Source organism: Heptranchias perlo, chromosome 17, assembly GCF_035084215.1.
Source record: "Heptranchias perlo isolate sHepPer1 chromosome 17, sHepPer1.hap1, whole genome shotgun sequence".
Lineage (NCBI taxonomy): Eukaryota > Metazoa > Chordata > Chondrichthyes > Hexanchiformes > Hexanchidae > Heptranchias > Heptranchias perlo.
Window position 1 is genome coordinate 14,917,326 of NC_090341.1, and position 22,515 is coordinate 14,939,840.

Sequence of the window (22,515 nt, forward strand, 5' to 3'; positions counted from 1 at the left end):
GCATCGGTGAGCAGGTTATTGGTGAGTAAGTGCCGCTTGATAGCACTGTCGATGACACCTTCCATCACTTTGCTGATGATTGAGAGTAGACTGATGGGGCGGTAATTGGCCGGATTGTATTTGTCCTGCTTTTTGTGGACAGGACATACCTGGGCAATTTTCCACATTGTCGGGAGATGCCAGTGTTGTAGCTGTACTGGAACAGCTTGGCTAGAGGCGCAGCTAGTTCTGGAGCACAAGTCTTCAGTACTACAGCCGGGATGTTGTCGGGGCCCATAGCCTTTGCTGTATCCAGTGCACTCAGCCGTTTCTTGATATCACGTGGAGTGAATAGAATTGGCTGAAGACTGGCTTCTGTGATGGTGGGGATATCGGGAGGAGGCCGAGATGGATCATCCACTCGGCCCTTCTGGCTGAAGATGGTTGCAAACGCTTCAGCCTTGTCTTTTGCACTCACGTGCTGGACTCCGCCATCATTTTACTGTTTAACTAACGGGGATTGAATGTGTCAGTTTTGCTGTCTCTAGTAGTCTTATGTGCTATCTTGTTGCAATATTTCCTATACTGTTACACCATGTTAGTGTTACACTAGGGTTGCCAACCCTCCTCGATTATCCTGGAGCCTCCAGGAACTGAACATTAATTTTCGGGACCTTGAAAATCATAGGGGCATTAAACAAAATGGTGTGGATTTTTTTCTCATTTTCTTTGAACAAATTAGTTATAAAAATTAGTTATAGAAATATTGGAGATGGGAAATAAAAGTTATTTGATGGACAGTCAAGGATCATCTAATCGGGTAACGAAGAGTCTTTCGCTTTCCAATCGGTGTGGGAAGGCAGTGCGCTACAACGGTGGACGTGTCGGGTGACCAACTGCAGGAGTGCGGGAGCAGGGCGGTTGGAGGTGGGAGGTCAGAGGTCATGTAATGAAACCTCCTGGAATATGTCCAACTAGAGTTGGCAACGCTATGTTATACTGTTTGTGTCCACCTTGTACTTGTACATTGTAAAGCTTTACCATAACACTTTTGACATTCTGGCTCTGCAACTGTTCTCACTTTTTTCTTTTCCTGCTCTTATTTCATTTTTGTGCCTTAGTATTTTTTTCTCTATTCTTCAGTGTTTCTCTTTTTGCTCCTAACCTTTCTCTGTTCTTACTCTTATTTTTACTCAGTTTCTGATTTCTATTCTCTCTATTCTCAGTCTATTGTTATTCGAGGTTTTTTTTAAAAACCTTTCTCTGTTCACTTTGTGTTTTTCTATTATCTTGGTTCTTAGTTTCTTTTTTTACTCCATTTTTCTGTTGTTGTTGTTGTTGTCGTCAATTATTTTCAGTCTTTGTCTTATTTTTATCTGTGCTTTCATTCTCTTTCCATATCTTGCAATCTTAGTCTTTCATTATTCTATCTCCATTTCACACATCGAGGCCTATAATCAGACTACACCTACTTGCTGTCATATGAAAAATTGCAATCTAGGCATCGGGGCTACTTTCACCAGCATTAATGCAAGTTTACAAATTCTGATGTATGTTTTACTGGTGGACCAACTACACTAATTGAGCTAATTGTTAGGGAGCAAATTCAATAAACTTGAGTCATACTACATATAATCTACTTTTAATTCAAAGTTGCTTAATTCAAATGATCTGATAATTGAAATTTTTAGCACTAAATTGCCAGTTTGTGGTGTTATTTATGCTTCTTAATTCAAATTGTTGGATCATTTTATTTTTTTGCACAAAAACAACCTTGAATTAGCAGCAGTACACTGTATTTCAATTAATTACATTGACTTCAGCACTTGTGGAATGCGCAGACTTGGACCAGACCCTAACAATGACAACAGATTATAACCAGTATAGTTCAAGTTATCTTTTTAAAATGTGACACAATTACAAAACTAGCATGCATAGCATCATGCATTAATATGCTAATTTTATTTACTGTATTGTGCTGTAGTATGGGCAACAAACATTACTGCCTTACACTGAATTCACATACTAGAAATGGATGCATGTGCAAATTATGTGGAGGAAATAATTTTCCTGTTGCAACTGGCACAAGTCAAGCCACCCTTCACTGTCAATATATTAAATACACCCACAGGATAAAAGAGCATCACAGTTTCTGCAATGCTCAGCCATATGTAATACTTTCACCCAAGGGCGTGAACAGCCAACGTTGAAGTCTTCAAATGTATATATGAAATGAAATTAGAAAACTGCACGGATGCGGAAAAGAAGACAGGTTTGTTTTTCTTATTTCCACCTGTACCATTTACTTAAACAATCATAAAAATATTACATGCAAAACATAGCTTAATGTTCCCTTCAAACCAATGTATATACCAATTTAGCTATCTTCATAACAGCCTTAAGATACCTTGTGAATAAATATTTTTTAAATACATGCTTTTACATGCACTATTACAGTAATTATGGCCCAAAGCAAAATAAGAGCTTTTAATAAACAGGAATATTGTTGTAGAAATGGATCATATTTTAAGAACACATCATAGTAGAATATATCAGTATAAAGTACAGACTACTGAGCCTTGGGAACACCATCAATTGAAGAACCTGCATAGGATGATGTAAGCCTCCTCAGCCAAGGAGAACTGTATGCGAGACCACACACAGCCTGTCAAAGTCTGTCAGAGGATTTGATGGAGCTTTTAGTGGCATCACCTTGGAGCAGCATGGAGACGTTGTGTAGGTTTTGTATCAGTGTAGTGAGCAGTTTGATTAAGCGTGTCAGTCTTCTCTACCAATGCCAAGCCTAATGTCATTGTGTATTTTTTCAGTACGTTGTGGAGTTTTACTTGGAGCTAGTGTACTTGGTCACTGCCTTTGTCCCTTCCGGTACTGCGTGCTTGGCCAGCTCTGTGGGCAGCAGCAGGCGCACAGTGTTCTGGATCTCCCAGGAGCTAATGGTGTGGCTTTTGTTGTAATGGGCCAGGCGGGAAGTATCACTCGCATTGCGCTCGAAAATATCGTTCACAAAGGAGTTCATGATGCTCATGGCCTTGGAGGCGATGCCAGTGTCGGGTGAACCTGCTTCATTCTTTGTAGATGTAGAACCTCTACTTCCTCGACCTCCTACACATCTTGCTGCCCTTTGTTATTGCTTTATTCACGGTTTGCTTGGCGCCCATCTTGGGAGCTGCTTTCTTCTCCTCAGGCATCTTCACACTCAAATTCAGACACAGAACATCTGGTTGTTCGGGTCAACTGAATATCTTATGTTGTTTTGTGACCTCTTTATTTTGATGTGCATTGTGACTTATTGCATTATATTCTTATTTTTGTATCACTGATCAGTTTACAGCAATGTTTCTTTCTAAAATTCATTCTCGGAATGTGGGGGTTGCAGTAAAAAAATACAATAGAGGAAGTTTTTTATACAAAGGGCGAGAGTGGCTCCAGACAGGCTGGAGTAAAAGGACTCCTGATTTCATAACTCATGGTTGAAGCAAAAGAAATATTGATCACCATGGAAACCTGCCCACTCTGGCTGTCCACATGCTGAAGTAAAAAGGATTGTGTCACACCTCATGAATGATACAAAGGAAAGACTAGATGCTGTGGAAATCTGCATAACTAAGCCACATCAAAGGCAATAGAGGAATGGAGTGCCAATCAATTCCTGAACTGTATTTGAAGAGGCCTATTGTTGGCAAGTAACTGCTCCAAAGGTGTGGTCCCAATCAAGGGGACATAAAAATGACTATGTGGAGGAAGCCTTTGTCTCACTGCTTCTTCCACATCACTTCCTTCAATGCTGCCCTGATACTGAGAACATGTGTCATGAAACTACCCATGGGCATCGAGATATCTACAAGGCCTCAACAAACCTCAGAGTCTGAGCCAACCCTCAGTGAATGTAAAATTTTCTTTTAAGGGATTACAACAACAACTTGCATTTATATAGTGCCTTTAACGTAGTAAAATGTCCCAAGGTGCTTCACAGGAGCATTATCAAACAAAATTTGACACTGAGACACATCAGGAGATATTTGGACAGGTTGGTCAAAGAGGTAGGTTTTAAGGAGCGACTTAAAGGAGGAGAGTGAGTGGAGAGGTTTGGGGTGGGAATTCCAGAGCTTAGGGCACAGGCAGCTGAAAACATGGTCGCCAATGGTGGAGCGCTTAAAATCGGGAACGCGCAAGAGGCCAGAATTGGAGGAGCGCAGAGATCTCAGAGAGTTGTGGAGCTGGAGGAGGTTACAGAGATAGGGAGGAGCAAGGCAATGGAGGGATTTGAACACAAGGAATTTTAAAATCAAGGCTTTGCCGAACCAGGAGCCAATATAGCTCAGCGAGCACAGGGGTGATGGGTGAACGGGACTTGGTGCTAGTTAGGATCATTTGTTAATTATGGCCCAAGCCTTTTTTTTTGCACTTTTGGGGTTGGAAGAAAAGATTTTAGTATCAAATAAGGCATCTTTCCATTCGAGAGATTGTATGACCAGAATAAACTGTATAGCCTCTGAAAAAATATGTTCATCTTTGCCCTTTAACTTTCTGCCGTTTACTGCCACCAACCTAGGGGGTCACATTAACTAGTATTAGGAATATTGGTCAAACAACCTTGTTTTCAGTCGTTAAAAGCAGCAGATGTGAATAATTTTAACTAACACCAGGTCATTAGGTCACCACTACATTTAAGTTGAGGGAACTGTGACTGGGAATTTGCAGCATGCCTGCTGGGCAGTCGCTCAATACACTTAGACTTGCCACCATCACATAACTATCTAAAACGCCGAGCATTTCGAATGTAACCCCCACTCGTGTTCTATCCTCCCGTATTGTTACTGACCCCTTTGACACGCATTAACTAACTGCAGCCGTTGTTTCGCACACAAGTGAATGTGCCCCACGGGCTCGCCAAACACAGCAGCCGTTCCTCCTCGTCTTGTGCCTCGCTGCGTGTGTCCCTTCTCCCCGATGGTACTCACTCTGCCTGGTGATTCTCTTCTCCCTTCTCTTCCCTCAGTTGTTTGATCCCTTGCAGCTGCTCCGGGGCTTTCTCTTACTGGCCTTTGTAACGCGCAGACGCCGAAGCCGTCTGTTTACGGTTACTATGGGGACGGTTGCACGACGTCAGCCGCCATCTTTGTTCGGGCTACAACCTGTTAAAAATAACTTGGGGGGCGGGGGGGGGGGGGGTCATTATCGGTCATTATCCAATGCATTGTTTACGTCAACTGCGTACGCATGTTTACCTTTTTACCCGTTTACACCTTTTATTTGATGACTTTTTATTTGAATGCAAATCATGTTTTTTTTTGCACAGCAAGTTTCGAATCTAACTAATGGTGTTGCCACCTCTGACAACCGTCATTGATGAACACAAACGCCGCTTAAATTAAATGAAAACAACGCGTGTTTCGAGTGGAATAACGGTTCCTTCATAAACGAGAGGCAGATTGGCGATCTCACAATCACTGTTCCCATTGGCAGAAGGGACAAAAACCAGAGGACACAGATTTAAAGTGATTGGCAAAAAGGACCAAAGGCGACATGAGGTGAAACTTTTTTTTTAAAAACACAGCCAGTGGTTGTGATCTGGAATGCACTGCCTGAGGGGGTGGTGGAGGCACATTCTATTGTGGCTTTCAAAAGGGGAATTAGATAAGTACTTGAAGGGAAAAAAAATTGCAGGGCTGTGGGGATAGGGACTAGCTAGATTGCTCTTGCATAGAGCCAGCAGGGACTCGACTGGCCTCCTTCCATGCTGTAACCATTCTGTGATTCTAATTGCGATATCTGCCTCCTCCTTCAGCCCAGGCAATGTTGTCCTTACAAACAAAAAGCAAAGAAGCTGCAGATGCTAGAAATCTGAAACAAAAATAGAAAATGCTGGAAACACACACACAGCAGGTCAGTCACCATCTGTGGATAGAACAGATAAGTTACTGTTTCAGGTGTGGACCCTTCATTGGAACTGTATACATTATCCTTGTATTGAGATTATGGCCAGCACATGGAGGCAAGCATCCACAAACTGGGATGCATTGTAGATGCAACTAGACTACACAAAAAACACAATGAAAGATTATTGGTTTCATTATTGCCAGGATACAGTAGTGACAGCAAACAAGGGGGTAATATAAAGCAAAGTGAGTAGATTGGCCAGTGCTGCCATTCAGTGACTAGACTCCCGCAAACAAATTTTTAAAAATGAGATCTGTAACCCTGTTATTAAATGAGGAAACAATGTAAATTACATAGATACCTTACTGGGTCTGTGTGCATCTGCATGTATTCCATGGGCAGCTGATTGACATATGCTATATTACACCACCCAGCATTGTAGTCAAATGTAAAGAAACTAAATCCAGGGGGAAATGGGATTTTTTTTTTACGCAGCGAGTTACGATTTGGAACGCAGTACCTGAAAAGGTGGATGCAGATTCAATAGTAACTTTCAAAAGGGAGTTGGATATATACTTGAAAAGAAGAAATTTGCAGGGCTATGGGCAAAGAGCAGGGGAGTGGGATGAATTGGATAGGTCTTTCAAAGAGTTGTCACAGACACATTGGGGCAAATAGCCTCTTGCTGTGCTGTATGATTCTATGACTAAAGAAAGATTTGCTTTAGCTTATAACTTCTCTCAGAAACATCTCAAAACATGTCTCATCCAATGAATTACTTTGTTTTGTAATTAATTGCTGCAGCTATTTTCCATGTCAAGATCCCCAAAACATCCATGTAACAAAAAGCTGTTTTTGGTGGTATTGCTCAAGGAATTTTGTCAAGACACTGGATTACACCCTCCTCTTTGATAAAATACAATGAGATCTTTAATAGGCACCTGAACCATCGGCAGTTTGCGGGGGACAATGCAGTACTCTGTCAGTAGCGCACTGGAGCATCAACTTAGATCATGAGCTCAAATTTCAGGAATGATGCTTTAAACCACATGCATGTTGCTCTGGGCTATTGGAAGTTTTAAAATACTTTTTTCTTGTCAATTTATTCTACTAATTTTTCAAAGTAACAAACAACTCCCATAATGACCTAGTCGCAGATGCATTGTGCTGTGTGGTACTGACCCATACAGACTAGAAATTCCTAGATTCAAACCCCAGCTGATCTTAGGCAGGATGGGTAGGTAGAGTTGCTACAATTAGCCTCAGTGCCCTTGAGTTGGGGAGGGAAAATCAGCCTCTTCTAAAGCACTGGCTTTTTGCTTGGGTAGTTCCATAGGCACCAGATGCCTTCCAGTACCTCACCCACATGGCCATTCTCCATGCGAGCCTGGACCAGTGAGTAGGCTATTTGACCATTGGTGCCATGACAACTGCACCCAATTCATACATGGAAGTGTGGGCACACTTCCAACAGGGGTCACTGGATCAGTAATGCCAATCCTAGTCAATTTCATCCTTCCTAACTCGGAAACATTGAGGCCAATTGTAGTGCCTATATAGCTGCTCTGGCTGAAATCAGCTTAGCATAAATAGCATGTTTTAAATATTAAATACGTAGATGGCATTCATTTAATTGGGAACATGTATGCAAAAGTGATCAGTCATTAGATTTGATATTGTAATTTGACTAAGAGCAAGTCAATCGTAAACAGAATGGGCATAAATGCCACAAGCTCTTGCTGTTGCATTCTCCCTTCCAGTAATTACTACAACTGTTTGCTCCTCATCATCTTCTAGTTCTCCTTGTACAGACTTGTCTCATCTTATCTTTCTCAATTTTGGCATTCCACATCGCTATTCCCTACCATTAGTAATTTATTATTAGTCAGAACTGGAGTACTTAAATATTCATTAGATAAGACTAAATGCTACACAATAAATACTGCTTAAAGGAAATCAAAGGAAGATATGACTGAAATTTTCCACTTAATTTCAGTTAGCACAAGATTCAAAATAAGCTACTGTCCCAATTTTAAAGAAAGTTCAACAGCACAGTTTGAATTATTGGCTTCACATTTACACTGAAAAACAATGGAGGCTATTATAAAATGAAGCAATACAAGACATAATAACAGGAGTGAAGGTGACTCAAAAGAGCCTTGTGCCAAAGTGAAAGCTCTTGGGTTTAAAAAAAATGGATAATTGAATTGGCTAAATAATAGGAAATAAAGTGTAACAGTCGAAAACATCAGTGGGCAGCAGTGCACGCCAGGGATTAGTGCTGGGTCCTCTGCTGTTCACAATTTATAAATTATCTTGAAGCTATTAAAACTCAAATGTCTAGGTTTGCTGATATAAAGTTGTGTGGAAAACCAAGATGCTCAGAGCAAAGAGATAAAACTCAAAACAATCTACAGAGATGACAACTGGGCAGATGAACTGCAAAAGGTTTTTAATATTGAGAAGCATAAGGCAATACATATTAGTGGCAATAACAGCAATAAGATTACCTAGGTTTAATTATTCCCAGTCAATGTATTTTTAACAGCTTAGTTGAAACTGGGAACTCACCAAGCACATGAGAGCCTGCATCTTACCTCAATGTGCTGCCCTAGTACATTTGTGTGTTTTAAAAAGCACCCTGTTGATCAATGTAAAGAGCAGTAGCACAGATTGCAACCTGACCATTCAATGCCAGAGGGTCCTGGACCAGTATAACTGTGGCACCTTTTCACAATTACAGTGAAACCCATCCCAGTGATCGTCTGTCAGCTGCAGCATAAGAAGTCACAGAAGCAACAAAATCTCCATCCACTCAGTATAACAAAACCCATAATGTGACCCCAGACATAGTTATAATATAATCTATTTTACTTTGATAAAAACTCATTCAGAAACCAGCAATGGAATTAATGCAAGATTATAATTTGTGACAGAACAGGGCAAGTACCAGTAGAGATCAAAATGCCAAATACACTTAGCAGATCAGGCTGCCTCTGTGGAGAGAAAGGTTGGGTAAACAGTTCAGGTCGATGATCTTTCTTCAGTTCTGACAAAAGGTCATCGGCCTGAAACATTAATCCTACTTTTCTCCACGGACGCTGCCTGACCTATTTCCAGCAGTTTTTCTTTTTATTTCAGAATCCCAGCAACTGCAGTATTTTGCTTTTCTTTTCGCCTGTGGAGACCCTTTCCCAGTATCTGCAGGAATTCTGAATAGTCATTATTGACAGGTTTTATTGCACTCATTTATTGCCTCAAAATAAAAGTGGACTGTCCTTTAAACATGTGGATTAAGAAGGAGCAAAGTCAGAGAGGCTGTGACACAAACTACGAATGAAAGTTTCTTTTATTTTTCAAAATACAAATGCATTAACTCGGTCCCTTTGATTTGGGAAAGAACTAATGACAGCAGTTATTACGCTGCTGCAAATACAGTATCAATTGAAAAATGATCTGATAATACTAAAGCCAGCAATCTGGTTGGGTTATTGTACAACCCCCTTCCAGCAGGCTGGTCAGGTTATTGTATGAGCCCCCTTCCAGCAGACGATTACACCCACCCCCGCCCCAAGCTTCCTTCCAGCAGTGCAGTTTCACGTAGTTCCTCGTAACCTTGGTCTCGACAGCCGACAGCAAATGCAACCAGTATCAGAACTGCAAAAAGAAAAACAAAAAGATTGTTATCACATTCAGTATGCTTTTAGTTACAAGGGAAGAGTGATCGGTGGGAAGTACTTTCAGTACCAGGTACTGCCGCTTTTATTTGTTACACATCCTGTTTATAACAAATTTCCTACCCATTAGGGAACTTGCTTATACCTCAGTCATGAAAACAAGGAAACTTAATATTTCAAATCAGGTAGAGGGCCCCAAAATACATGCTACTCATGTGCAAACCAAGACTCTACAAATGCCACTCTTTAGCCAGCTATTGGAAGGGCACAAGATAACTGGACCTCAAATTTTTCCTCTAGAGAGGCATAGCCAAGAACAGGAATTCACTGCAAGTTGGAACCCACAAGCTGCTGGCACTATTTGAAGGGGGGGAAGGTACTCAAGTGTATAATGTTAATTACATACGAAACTATCAGCCTGGAGCAAGCAAGCAGTCAACAGGACAAAGGGAGAAGGCAATGGGAAGAAGGAACGGGCAACAAATGAAGGTAAAGAGTAGGAATGAAGCTTTCAATGTATGGAGGAAAGAAAATCAAAGAAAAGGAAGAGGAACATGGAAGGATGAAGGAGCGAGGGGGGAGAACAAGGGAGACGGAGGGGGGAGGAGCGAGATGCAGGAAACCAGAGAGAATGATGGAGAAGGACAGCAGAAAAAGTCAATAAGTGGGGAACAGAGGAAGAGATAGAATGTAAGAGGTGGAGAGGGGGACTGGCAAGAGATAGGGCAAGGGAGTACCAATGGTAAGATGTGCATCAAGGAATGAACAGCAGTGGACAGGATAGCACAGTGATGAGGTGCAATGAAGGGACAATACACAACAGCACTGCTGAGAATGGAGATGGGAAATAAGGAGGAGTAGGTGACGGTGGTGAAGATGGCAGATACGAAATAAACTGCGACTGGGGGAGCAAGATGGGACAAACTGGTTAGATCACCACCTGCTTCATGTTGCTTTCTGCTGCCATCAGAAGCCCTGGCCAATCTGTTCCTCCACCTGTGACCCGAAATGTCCCCACAGCCCTCCCCCAGCCACCTCATCAAATAAGAAAAACTGAAGAAGTATGGTTAAAATACAAATGGAGAAAGAAAACATGACAGCGATATAAGCAAAACAAAATTCAGACACACACACACACGATAGACAAGCAATGCATTGGGAAACTTGCTCATAATAGTAAAAGTCTTTTGTCTAACACGCACTCCCTATTTGTTACACTTGCTTCCTGTGACACGATTTGTCATGCTATTTCTATCATGCCTTGGTATTATATCTGAATATTATTTTTAAACTGCATAAAATTCACATTCTCCTCCTTTCCCCATCTCTGAACTGCCCAGTATATCCATACCAAAGAGGTATATGCTGTTCTTAAGTGAGCAACACCACTAGTCACACAGTTCATTCTAACCTTACTCAGCTACTTCTCAAGACCATTGATGAGAAGGTTAAGTGGACCACAGCTACAAGAGCAGGGCAGAGGCCGGGTATTCTGCAACAGGTGGCTCAGCCTCTGACCCCTCCATGCTTCTCTACCATCTACAAAGTTCAAGTCAGGAGTATAACTAAATACTCATCGCTTGCCTGGATGGGTGCATTCGTAACACCATCCAGGACAAAACAGTTTGCTGAATTAATGCCCCTACCACTGATGTCAATATCCACCCCCTTCACCACTGGTGCACTGTGACTACAGGACGCACTGTAGCAACTCACCAAACATGCTTTGACCACAGAGAAAGATAATAGCAGCAATGTCATGGGAACACCTCCACCTCCAAGTCACACACCACCTGACTTAAGACATAGGAACAGGACCAGGCCATTCAGCCCCTTGAGCTTGTTCCATCATGGCTGATCTGCATCTTTATCCCATTTACCCGCCTTGGGAAGAAGTGTTCAGCCACGATGGTCCAACCATCATGGTGTGGGGTAGGCCGAATGGACCAGTTGGTCTTTTTCTGCCCGTTAATTTCATATGTTCATATAATTTAATTCTTTTAGCCTCGGTGTCATTCTGATGAATCTGCACTGCACCTCCAAGGCCAATATATCCTTCCTGGGGTGTGGTGCCTAGAACTGAACGCTGTACTCCAGATGCGGTCTAACCAGAGCTTTATACAACTGTAGCATAACTTCCACCCCTTTGTATTCCAGCCCTCGAGATGAAGGCTAACATTCCATTAGCCTTTTAAATTATTTTTTGTACCTGTCCACTAGTTTTTAGTAGACATATACTGTCGTTCATTCAACGTCGCAGGTCAATATCCTGGAATTCCCTACCTTTGTTGTGGGAACACGGTCACTGCAAGGAATGCAGTGGCACAAGAAAGTCCACCACCATCTTCTCAGTGTAACTAGAGATAATTGTAAACAATTTTACAACACCAAGTTATAGTCCAGCAATTTTATTTTAAATTCACAAGCTTTCAGAGGCTACCTCCTTCCTCAGGTGAACGATGTGGAAAGGAGGAAGGAGGAAGGAGGTAGGAGGTAGGAGGTAGGAGGAAGGAGGTAGCCTCCGAAAGCTTGTGAATTTAAAATAAAATTGCTGGACTATAACTTGGTGTTGTAAAATTGTTTACAATTGTCAACCCCAGTCCATCACCGGCATCTCCACATCATAACTAGAGATAGGCAATAAATGCAGCCTTGCAGTGATGTCCAAATCCAGAGAACAAATACAAAAAAGCAGGGAAAGAGTCAGTATGCTATTTCAAGACACTTCTCTTTTAACAAAGTCACTCCGCTGCATAAAAGCAGTGATGCTTAAAGAATTAGTCCCAACTAAAGGAGAAGTCGAACACATTTGAGGAACTCATCTACCGAGAAACAAAAACCACTAACAGCAAAATAAAGCTAGCACAGAAAATACTAAGTATGTAACGCTGACAGACCCAGCAACTGCACACCATAAAGCACTTGGGGTGCAATTTTCAAGCTCTCTGACGAACCAAGTAACACATAAGCATAGAGACCAGCTGACCACTGTACTACTAACTTCCTGATTTTGGTGGCTGGGAAGCGGAGAGGATAGACTCACATTTTTGAGGAACTCCTCTGCAACGATGCGAGCTCTGGCATTTAATGACAGCTTCATTTCACTGACTTCCTTGTCAATCTCCTCCATGAAGTGGATAACAAAGTCAACCAGTTTGTGTTTGTACATTTGTTCAGTGTGGAAGTTGGTGATCAGGAAACTGATGTCATAGCCCTGCCAAGAGAGGAAACAAGAAGGCAGTGGTGAGCCACATTTATTGCAGTCACTGGCATGTTCAGTTATCTCCAGCAATTCAAAGAAGGCAGGAAACATATCTCATTTCAAATCAATATGAAATAGATTACTTCCCCAAACACAGGTATTTTCATACAATCTGAATGCTAACTCTGAGCTGAGTTCTGGAAAGTTCCTGTCAGATAAATTTCTGGCATTAATCACACTTTTTTGTCAAAGTTTTCGGGGAACTTTGTGCTCATCAAGATGAGACTTGATCCCATTAGTTCTCGGTTCAAATCCACATCCCAGGGATGAAAAATCAGCGTGCACAACCCAGTCCCTTCAACCACACTTTCAATAAGAAAAACTTCACTGTGTGTTAAAAAAAATGGCAAAGTAATCTTCAATATTTATCACTTTTAAATGTGGACTACAAAGACCACATTCTGCAATCCCACCGAGTAGCCATGTCCTTAAAGCTGCAGTGTCTAAGTTTCAAATCTCACTGATGAGCTTTCACATCAAGTGGTAGGACATGGGCTAGGTCCAGAATGACGCTCAAATCTCAGGATCCAGAATGCTATTGATACATGACTGCCTACTCCCTCACACAGAAAGCCTAGCACATCCCTAGTGGGCCCCTGGAAAGTCCTAAATATAGAAGGTAAAAACGTTTTGCAGTATAGGACATAGATGGGAAAAAGACGATTGTTTCAGTGCGCAGTGCTCACGTAATGTTCCGGTTAAACTTATTTTTAAATTCTGGACCAGGCATGCACTTCCTAAAACGAGTACAGCAGTACAGTGCATGGTGCACTGCATCCAGCATTCCCACCTCCTGAAACGTACACAGAAAGAAGACACTTGGGGGCGAAAACAAACACAGGGAATCTGCACGTCAGCAGACTCCAACAGGACTCAGGTCCTTAACACTCGGTCTAACTGACAGGTACCACCGAAACGAAAGTCTAATACCTTAACTGAAGTGTAAGTTCTGGACAATGCCATTACCTCAACAGCTTTTCTCCGGAGGATGAAGAAATTCTCTGCTCGCATCATCATAAACCTCATGAATTTATGACACAGGATCTTTTCAATCTCATCCGCCTGAAATTAACAACATGAAACTTTAGCAGGTACAAACTCTAACCCATCTACAGCCAGTGACTGGAGGTACAGGGATGCATTTAAAACATTAACGCTTTTAGGGGCAGCTGAAAAAACAAGGGTAGCACATGCAGAATTGCCAATGTGCCATTAAAGGCTTTTTTTTTTGGGGGGGGGGGGGGGGGGGGGGACGGGGGAGGGAGTACAGAAGGGCAAAACAATCAAAATCTGTTGAGATAAAATGTGGTAAAGAATATTGACTGCTGCTCAAAAAGGAAGTGTCAATAAAATTAGTAAGGGGCTGGAGCAGCAACTTGTAGCACTAGAGTGAGGATGCAGGTTCAACCCCAGCCTGAACTATACTGAGTTTCTAACATCAGCCATGTTGCTACATAGAGACGCCCGAGCACAAGGGAAGGTCAGAGGGTGAATCATAGCTGAGCTGCTGCCCAACAGAGGTTATACGGCTAAGTATCAGTACAGATATGGTCATAGAATTAAATCAGAAAATACTGGAAATAAACAGCAAGTCAGCCAGCATCTGTTAAGAGACAAGACAGGTAACATTTCAGACATGAGCCTTCGTCAGAACATTCTGCTGGAAGGTTACATCCAAAATATTAATCCCGTCACTTCCCTTTACAGATGCTGACTGACCCAAGGTGTATTTCCACCATTTTCTGGCTTTGTCAGATTTTTGGCATTTGCAGTATTTTTCTTTTTGTTGCGACAAGATCGTGCTTTGTTGTACGGACATGGCTGGGGTCAGGACTGAAAAATGTTAAGATTTGATGTTTTAGATGACCAAACAGTGGCAACGACAGAGGCCGGGGAGCAGGTTAGTCATCCTCCTCAATCACAGGTGGTTATGGCTTGAAAAAAAATGGGGGGGGGGGAAATGTAGAGGAATTCCAAACCTTTAAGAGTAGTATGGAACAAGAAGGAAAAACCATTGTTCCCATTTCTTCCAGCATACCAGTTGCACCATCAAGGAATCTCCTTTTTAATCTGAATGGGGAAAGGTTCCAGCTAATTTCCAAGAGAAAACTCAAATTTCTCCCAACTCCTAAAGGTAACTGGACAAAAATCTCCAGGACATCAAATCGAACATTATTATTAAAAAGAGAATCTGGTTGACTATTTGACTGGGGAGCAAGAAAGATCTGTTTTATTTTCCACCCAGGCCCCATTATTGAGGGGCAATCCTCACTCCCTCTATCTCAGCTGGTTTGGAACCCTGTTCCAAGGGGTGAATGGAAAATATCATAATCCAATGCAACACCCAGGCCTTACTAATGACAAGTACGTACTAACAAAGTCAGACTGGATACTGACCTGTTTGATCGCAATGCTGACTCGTACAGAGTTTATTGAGCCCTCAATGAGGACCTTCTCCTTCTCATTCCTGCTGATGATCAAAGGCTGCAACAGCAGCTCTTTACTGCTCCTGTTATTGTGCAAGAAGACAGTCGTCTGTTACTATCCCGAAATTAGAATGCATCATAGGCTTTCCACCAATTATTTGTGCCCCTTTTTTCGATGGCATTGATGCTAAAATCAAATTCTCAAAGGGTGCATGTAGATGATCTGCTCCCAGGCCTCTGCCTGCAACATTCCTGAGCTTTCTACTAAGCAGTTTGCAAGACTTGCCCGAGTTAGCTTTCCACCCCTTCCTATCAAAGGTATGTGCCTCAGAAATTTCTCCACAGTACAGCTGTCATGAGGTAGATCAATGTTGTACCACTTGTAAATACAGCAGGCACCATAGTATCACAATTTCAGTAAAAAAAAATCCCCACACATACCATTCTTAAAGGGTGCATGCAGATAATCTGCTCCCAGGTCCTCTGCCTGCAGCATTCCTAAACTTGTCACCTGTACAGATACATTTCTGGCAATCATCTCTCAGTCATATACCACAGACATACAACAGCTTTTAGCAGTACTTACCAGTTCACACAGACACAGTCCAAAAATAAATTTACTCACATTTATCCTTAGCAACACAGACAATCGCACTGCAGATTCCTTTTTTTTCCCCCAGACGGGTGCTTCATCTGACAAAACTAAAAACCAATCTTCACCATATTTAGAAACCAAATGTCTCCTACCTCACTTCCACCTCTGGTTTATTGTGACGCTCCACCACCTGTGATGAGAAATTTTCCAGGCACAGTGCTGCTTGAAGCGTGGCACGAACTGCATTCAGGTACGGACGGAGTGTCGCCTTTTGAAAGGAAAGAAAAACAAAGTTAAAATAACAAGAGCTTAGAAAACTCTTTAGGGCGAGTACACCTCTTAGGGACTGTGTCTATGTTGGAAATATCCCATCATAATCTGTACCCACAAAACCCTGTTAAAATCTATTTCACTACATAGTACATATCTGCTAACAATAAATGCATTCTATCATTTTGTGACATTTCTTAAGTCAATGGCCCGAATCATCTTACCCCTCCCCTCTAGCTAATGGGCAGTGTGAATGCGGGTAGGCAGTGAACAAAGATGAAAATAGGTAAACCAAATAAGACAATTGATTGAACAGTCTAGAAACTAAAAGGATGGATAAAGCAATCAGTTAGAGCACTTGGAAAATGAATAATGGTGCAGAGATTTGTTCACTGGTGGTCATAACAAGGTGAAATGACAACAGCCTACTAGCAAACTAGGTGCAGATATCCAAGATGGAAACTATCTCATGCCCACTGGACATCAAATCCATTTATCACAAACACCTTTCAGTGACCATGCACATATAGTTGGACACACAGGACACTGTGAGAGAAAGCCTGAATGAGACTGAACTCTAATACCACCTCTGGACCATATATGGTTTGTTCCTTTATAATGCTAACTTGATGGATGCGTTAAACAATCGAATTTTTTCTTCTTGGGACATGGACAATTATTGCTCACCACTGATGCTATCCAAGGGCAGTTAAGAGTCAACCACATTGTTGTAGGACTGGAGTCACATAAGTCTAAGGATGGCAGGTTTCCTTCCCCAAAGGACATTAGTGAAGCAATTGGGATTTTACAACAGTCACTTTTACTGGTACCAGCTTTTTTGCAAACCTGAATTCAAATTCTCAAACTGCCATGGTGGGATTTGAGCTTTCTTTGGATTTTAGTCCTGATCTCTGGGTTACTATGCCAGTAACGTACCCATGAAATCCAAGCGTATGTTTCATGTTGTAAGCTTATCTGAACATTCATGCATCGAAGTGACTTTACGCCCAGAACTTCACACCCAAGGTCAATTCATTATAACCGAACATAAATAAAGTATTTTTTGCCAAGTTCAACACATCATACAGAGAAGTCAGGTTGACCCATTCTTGTGTCCAAAGGGATTTAGGTACAAGCTAATATTTAAAAGGAAACACATGTTTATTCTGTCTTCTATAAATACAGTAACAACTGAAAACTATTTGTAAGCTATTAACTGAGCATTAAGCCTCACCCAAAACATTTACCCCCACTGCAGCTTCTGAAACAGCAAATACAAACTTGATATCTAGATTAGGTCCTGTTAAATTAAGAGTGTCAGATACTAAAGTTCAAACAGCCATGACAAAGCACACACAGCCCCAGTGATAGCCATAAATCAGAAAAAAAAAGGGAATAGGGATCCCTGGCCCCAGCGACAATTTCTCAGGCAAGAAGCACACGGGCTGTAATTAGGGATTAGCTTCTGTTGCATTAACTGTTTAAAATCAGAAACAGTCACAGAATCCCCATCCCCATCCCTGTGTAGGGACGGGAGGGGGACACGGCTCCCTGACCCAATAAACACGGCAGCTCAAGCCCTGTTGTAGTAATGCGGTGACAAAGACCATCAGGAACTCGGGCCGAGGCGGATCCACCCCGGCCCGGCCCGGCCCGACCCGACCCAGCCCAAATCCCAAGGTTTCAGCCCTGGCCCAATGACAGCCTCGGGCAGGAAGCGCTGAGTGCGGATCTATCCTTGCCCTCGAACGGGCGGGGCCCCGCTCACGCTCGGACCCGTTACCCCGGCTGACCTCACCCACCACGCCCAAGATCCCCCTCCCGGGCCGGAACCTCCTGCCACCCTCACACTCTCGCCCGACTCGCGACCCCTGGGCGGGCGGGCGCCTTTCTCTCTCTCTCCCCCCCCCCTGTTACCATCTTGTCTCCCCGGAAGGCGGAAATGTCTCACACGCATGCGCGGTCAACCTGCCCACCCGTTCGCGGGACGTACCATTCCACCCACCAACTAGGGAGGACAGATATACGGAAGTAGTATTCCACCGCGTTTTATTTGCTGTAGTTTATTTTATATTCGATGGAGAGATTATATAACGAACAAAATAATACAATGACTTATCTTCGATTGTTTCCCCCCCCTAAAGTACCTCCCTTTGCGAACACTGTGATCGCTTCCTCCTCCCTCCCACCGAATGGTATGTGCCATGCTCACACTGAAATAAGGTGAACGTTGCAGGTTTACCCTTGTACTATACATTGTTTTTTATTTATTGTTATTTATATGTTACTTTGTTTTTTTTTTAAAAAAGTACTGAATTGTTTTGATCCAAAGCGCTAGCGTTTCCATAACGGAGGCAGAATTCCAGGCGCTGACTCCTTGCTCGATTCCCCCCCCCCCCTCTCTGCCGGAGGTTTTGGGCTCGTCCGAAGCGCCGGAAAAAGACGCGCGGTCAATTCTGGGCTGTACCACCTGGTCGGAGTGTGTTGTGAGAGAGGGGGGAAGAATTCAGTGCGTGATGACTGAATGTTGCGCCGCCGCGCTGTTCTGGAGGGTGCCCGCTCTCTGATCACTTTCACAAAACGGTAGTCAAGGAGTGAGAGTGAAACGGTTAACGGACGGCTGCGTGCGAGCAGAGTGCATGACTTTGTGCCGGGCACCCCCCCCCCCACACACACTCCGCAGCGGGCAGTGGTAGAGCTGCTGATGGAGCCTGTCCTCAGGTAAATGTAACAAAGTGGTGGTGAAAATGTGAGGGAAGCGCGGCACCTAGCAACAACTGGCTGCTTCCCCTAACTACCCACGGCAACCCATAGCTGCTGGTCCTCACTGCATTGCATCTTGAAATCAGAGGTATTTTGTGCCTCATTGCTGGGCATTTGGATGGAGAAAAAAAAAAGGGGCTTTGATTTAGATGTTGAAAATCTAATGGTTAAAACAAGGGGAGCGGTAACAAGGGGAGCAGTGTTCCTGGTCCCTGGACTAGCAAAGGCTGCATTTGGGAGCTGGAATTGTTATCTGGGCTCTTGACACAACTGATCTTGTGTCTACATTGATGCCCTGGTCTTCCTGTGTCAGGTGTTGTGATGGTGGTGACTGTGTAAGTTAGATGATGGGGCAGGGAAAATAGTTTATTGCTCCTGTCAGTAACAGCTGGGAAATCTGGGATGGGTAGTATCCTTTGATAGATGAATACTAAATGTCATTTGTAAGTTTCACTTCTCTACACAATTCTTCTCCGGTAACATCATCGTTGATCATTTAAAAAAATCTAATCTTATTTCTGAATTATTTACTGCATTTCCTTGTGCTTGCAAATTGTTTTCTGCTTTAATCTGAGGTATTGATGCTGTGTATATGGACTTTCAAAAGGCATTTGGTAAAGTACCACATAATAGACTTGTCAGGAAAATTAAAGCCCATGGGATTAAAGGGACAGTGGCAGCGTGGATATGAAATTGGCTAAGGAACAGAAAACAGAGAGTAATGGTGAACGTTTGGTTTTCAGACTGGAGGGAAGTGTACAGTGGTGTTCCCCATGGGTCGGTATTAGGACCACTGCTCTTTTTAATATATATTAATGACCTAAACTTGGTTATACAGAGTATAATTTCAAAGTTTGCAAGAGACACGAAACTCAGAATTGTAGTAAACAATGAGGAGGATAGTAACAGACTTCAGGAGGGCATAGACAAATTGGTGAAATGGACAGACACATGGCAATGAAATTTAACATAGAGAATTATGAAGTGATACATTTTGGTAGGAAGAATGAGGAGAGGCAATATAAACTAAATGATACAATTTTAAAGGGTACAGGAACAGAGACACCTGGGGGGATATGTACACAAATCTTTGAGGGTGGCAGGACAAGTTGAGAAGGCTGTTAAAAAAACATATGGGATCCTGGACTTTATAAACAGAGACATGGAGTACAAAAGCAAGGAAGTTATGTTAAACCTTGATAAAACACTGGTTAGGCCTCAGCTGGCGTATTGTGTTCAATTCTGAGAACCACATTTTAGGAAGGATGTCAAGGCCTTAGAGAGGGTGCAGAAGAGATTCACTAGAAAGATACCAGGGATGAGGGACTTCAGTTATGTGAAGAGACTGGAAAGCTGGGGTTGTTCTCCTTGGAGCAGAGAAGGTTAAGAGGAGATTTGATAGAGGTGCTCAAAATCATGAATGGTTTTGATAGAGTAGATAAGGAGAAACTGTTTCCAATGGCAGAAGGGTCGGTAACCAGAGGAGACAGATTTAAGTTAATTAGCAAAAGAACCAGATGTGACATGAGGAAAAGAAAATTTACACAGTGAGTTGTTATGATCTGGAATGCACTGCCTGAAAGGGTGTTGGAAGCAGATTCAATAGTAACTTTCAAAAGGGAATTGACTAAATACTTGAAGGGAAAATATTTACAGGGCAATGGGGAAAGAGCAGGGGAAGTGGGACTAATTGGATAGCTCTACCAAAGAGCCGGCACAGGTACGATGGGGCGAATGGCCTCCTTCTGTGCTGTATCATTCCATGATTCTATGTTCCCATTATGTTTTTGGTGATTCTCTTTTTATTTTGATGAAAATTCCAGACTTTCATTTTTTCTGTTAATTTTTGAATAATGGGTAATTTTGGGTTGTGGAGTGGGCTAGCATACTGTCCTTTCACCGGTCTTAAATCCAGCCCAGTCTAATGGTGTGAAAGCCTACTGTAAGGCTCCTATGTGAAATGAGTTGGGCAGTCCAAATCCCTTTCTTAATGGGCACAAGCATAAAATGACCCCTAATTTGCTACAAAATTGCACATGTTGCATAGAGGTCACAAGTTGTGTATATCATTTGGAACTAGGGCACAATATTGGAGTAAAGGAAACTTTGCGCTGCAACAGACTGTGCCATGCCTGATCTTAGTACATGAGGCTGACATTGCATACCTGAAATAGGAGAGTGCTCCATTCCCCATCCTTTGCCATCCTATACAAAAATTCACTGGAAAACAAAAATGGAAATAATTGTTTTACTGTAAAAGGCATTATATTGAAGATCCCAAAGGTGGAGTAGGAGAATGGTTGGTTGGCCTGCAAATAGAAGGCAGGAGAATCTGCAGCCGCTGGTAACCTGAGGTAATAGGCACCTTGGAACTAGCAGATCTTGAGACAGTGAAGGATTTTTACCTTCAAACTTGATTGGAAAGTGGTAAACTGGTTGGGTACTTATGATTTCCGGTTACTTATTGACAAAAAAACCCCACATGAAATAAGCGATAAAGTACTCACCAAATAGATGGTTTTACTGGAATAAATAAAAATTTTGCTGGCACTTCACTTTAATGCTGCTATCACTTAACAAGATTATGGCCCTGAAACTTCAGCTGAGGGATACTTGTTGATGTTCTGGTCTTTCTGGATGATGTTGAAGAGCTCATTTCAATTGCTGTATTTTCAATCTGTTTGCAAGCCTTCGGCCCTATGGAGAATCTGTCACAGTAGCCTGTATTCTTGCATGTGTATATCCAGCCTTTCATCTGCTGCATGATGATTTATTAGTCAGAGGTACTGTATTTAATTTGAGCCAGCTTGGTTTCCTTGGCAGATTTTAGACAAAACTTTCCACGGTTCAAAATGAGTGAACTAAAAGACTGCCCACTGCAATTCCATGACTTCAAGCCAGTAGACCATGTGAAGATGTGTCCCCGTTATGCTGCTGTGCTCTCACGTTCCGAGGATGATGGGATTGGAATTGAGGAGCTGGACACATTACAGCTGGAGCTGGAGACGCTACTGTCCTCGGCCAGTCGGCGACTGCGCATCCTAGAGGCAGAAACGCAGGTAAGAATGGTGCAGTAACCTGTTTGGCTAAATTGCTGAATTGTGTGCTACCTGACCAGAGCTCTTCTGCCAGATTATCAATAATGCATGAAAAATCTGTCTGTAAAACAATGACTTAAATATTTGATTAATTTCATGCAGCTTCCAGGAGAAAAACACAAAATTTATAAAATAGGTGTTTCATGTACTAGCAGTAAAATTGTCATGCTATGCCCACTAAGGTCCTGCTGTTCTGGCCCTATCCCGTTCCTCCAACACATACCCTGTATGCCTCTCCATTGCCTGAACATGTGGGTCCTGGACATGACCCAATCTAATTTGCTTTATCAAGATTTCAAACAAAATATGGACATATTCTTGGAGTAGAGTAATTATAGGATTGATAATTTTGGTCCCCCCACATGGTGGGTGATATAGTGGCCTTGCAAAAGGTCCAGAGGCGAGCTACAAGAATGATTCCTAGCTTAAAGAACCTCAGCTACTCATAGGCTCAAGGACCTTGGTCTGTTTACTTTAGAGCAGTGTAGACTTAGAGGTGACCTGATAGAGCTCTATAAAATAATTCAAGGGCTGGATAGCATCC

The 22,515-nt window shown here is 42.5% G+C and overlaps 2 protein-coding genes across 12 annotated transcripts in view; one reads left to right on the forward strand and one right to left on the reverse strand.

Moving 5' to 3' along the window:
• The first annotated feature begins 5,328 nt into the window (after window positions 1-5,328).
• The window catches only part of tada3l (transcriptional adaptor 3 (NGG1 homolog, yeast)-like), a 37,518-nt gene continuing 20,331 nt past the window's right edge, over window positions 5,329-22,515 (forward strand). Inside the window, exons 1-2 of one of the 5 annotated variants that reach the window (XM_067998568.1) lie at window positions 5,329-5,531; window positions 21,697-21,932. In XM_067998568.1, coding sequence (XP_067854669.1) covers window positions 21,726-21,932 — 207 coding nt within the window. In that variant the 5' untranslated portion in view covers window positions 5,329-5,531; window positions 21,697-21,725. The other 4 variants (XM_067998567.1, XM_067998571.1, XM_067998566.1 and 1 more) reach the window with 4 other exon arrangements.
• Window positions 8,316-22,515, reverse strand: part of arpc4l (actin related protein 2/3 complex, subunit 4, like) — a 449,372-nt gene continuing 435,172 nt past the window's right edge. The window contains exons 1-6 of one of the 7 annotated variants that reach the window (XM_067998574.1): window positions 18,323-18,382; window positions 15,993-16,108; window positions 15,217-15,328; window positions 13,786-13,881; window positions 12,601-12,771; window positions 8,316-9,537 (exon numbers count right to left, since the gene is read on the reverse strand). In XM_067998574.1, coding sequence (XP_067854675.1) covers window positions 9,532-9,537; window positions 12,601-12,771; window positions 13,786-13,881; window positions 15,217-15,328; window positions 15,993-16,108; window positions 18,323-18,367 — 546 coding nt within the window. In that variant the 5' untranslated portion in view covers window positions 18,368-18,382 and the 3' untranslated portion in view covers window positions 8,316-9,531. The other 6 variants (XM_067998578.1, XM_067998576.1, XM_067998575.1 and 3 more) reach the window with 6 other exon arrangements.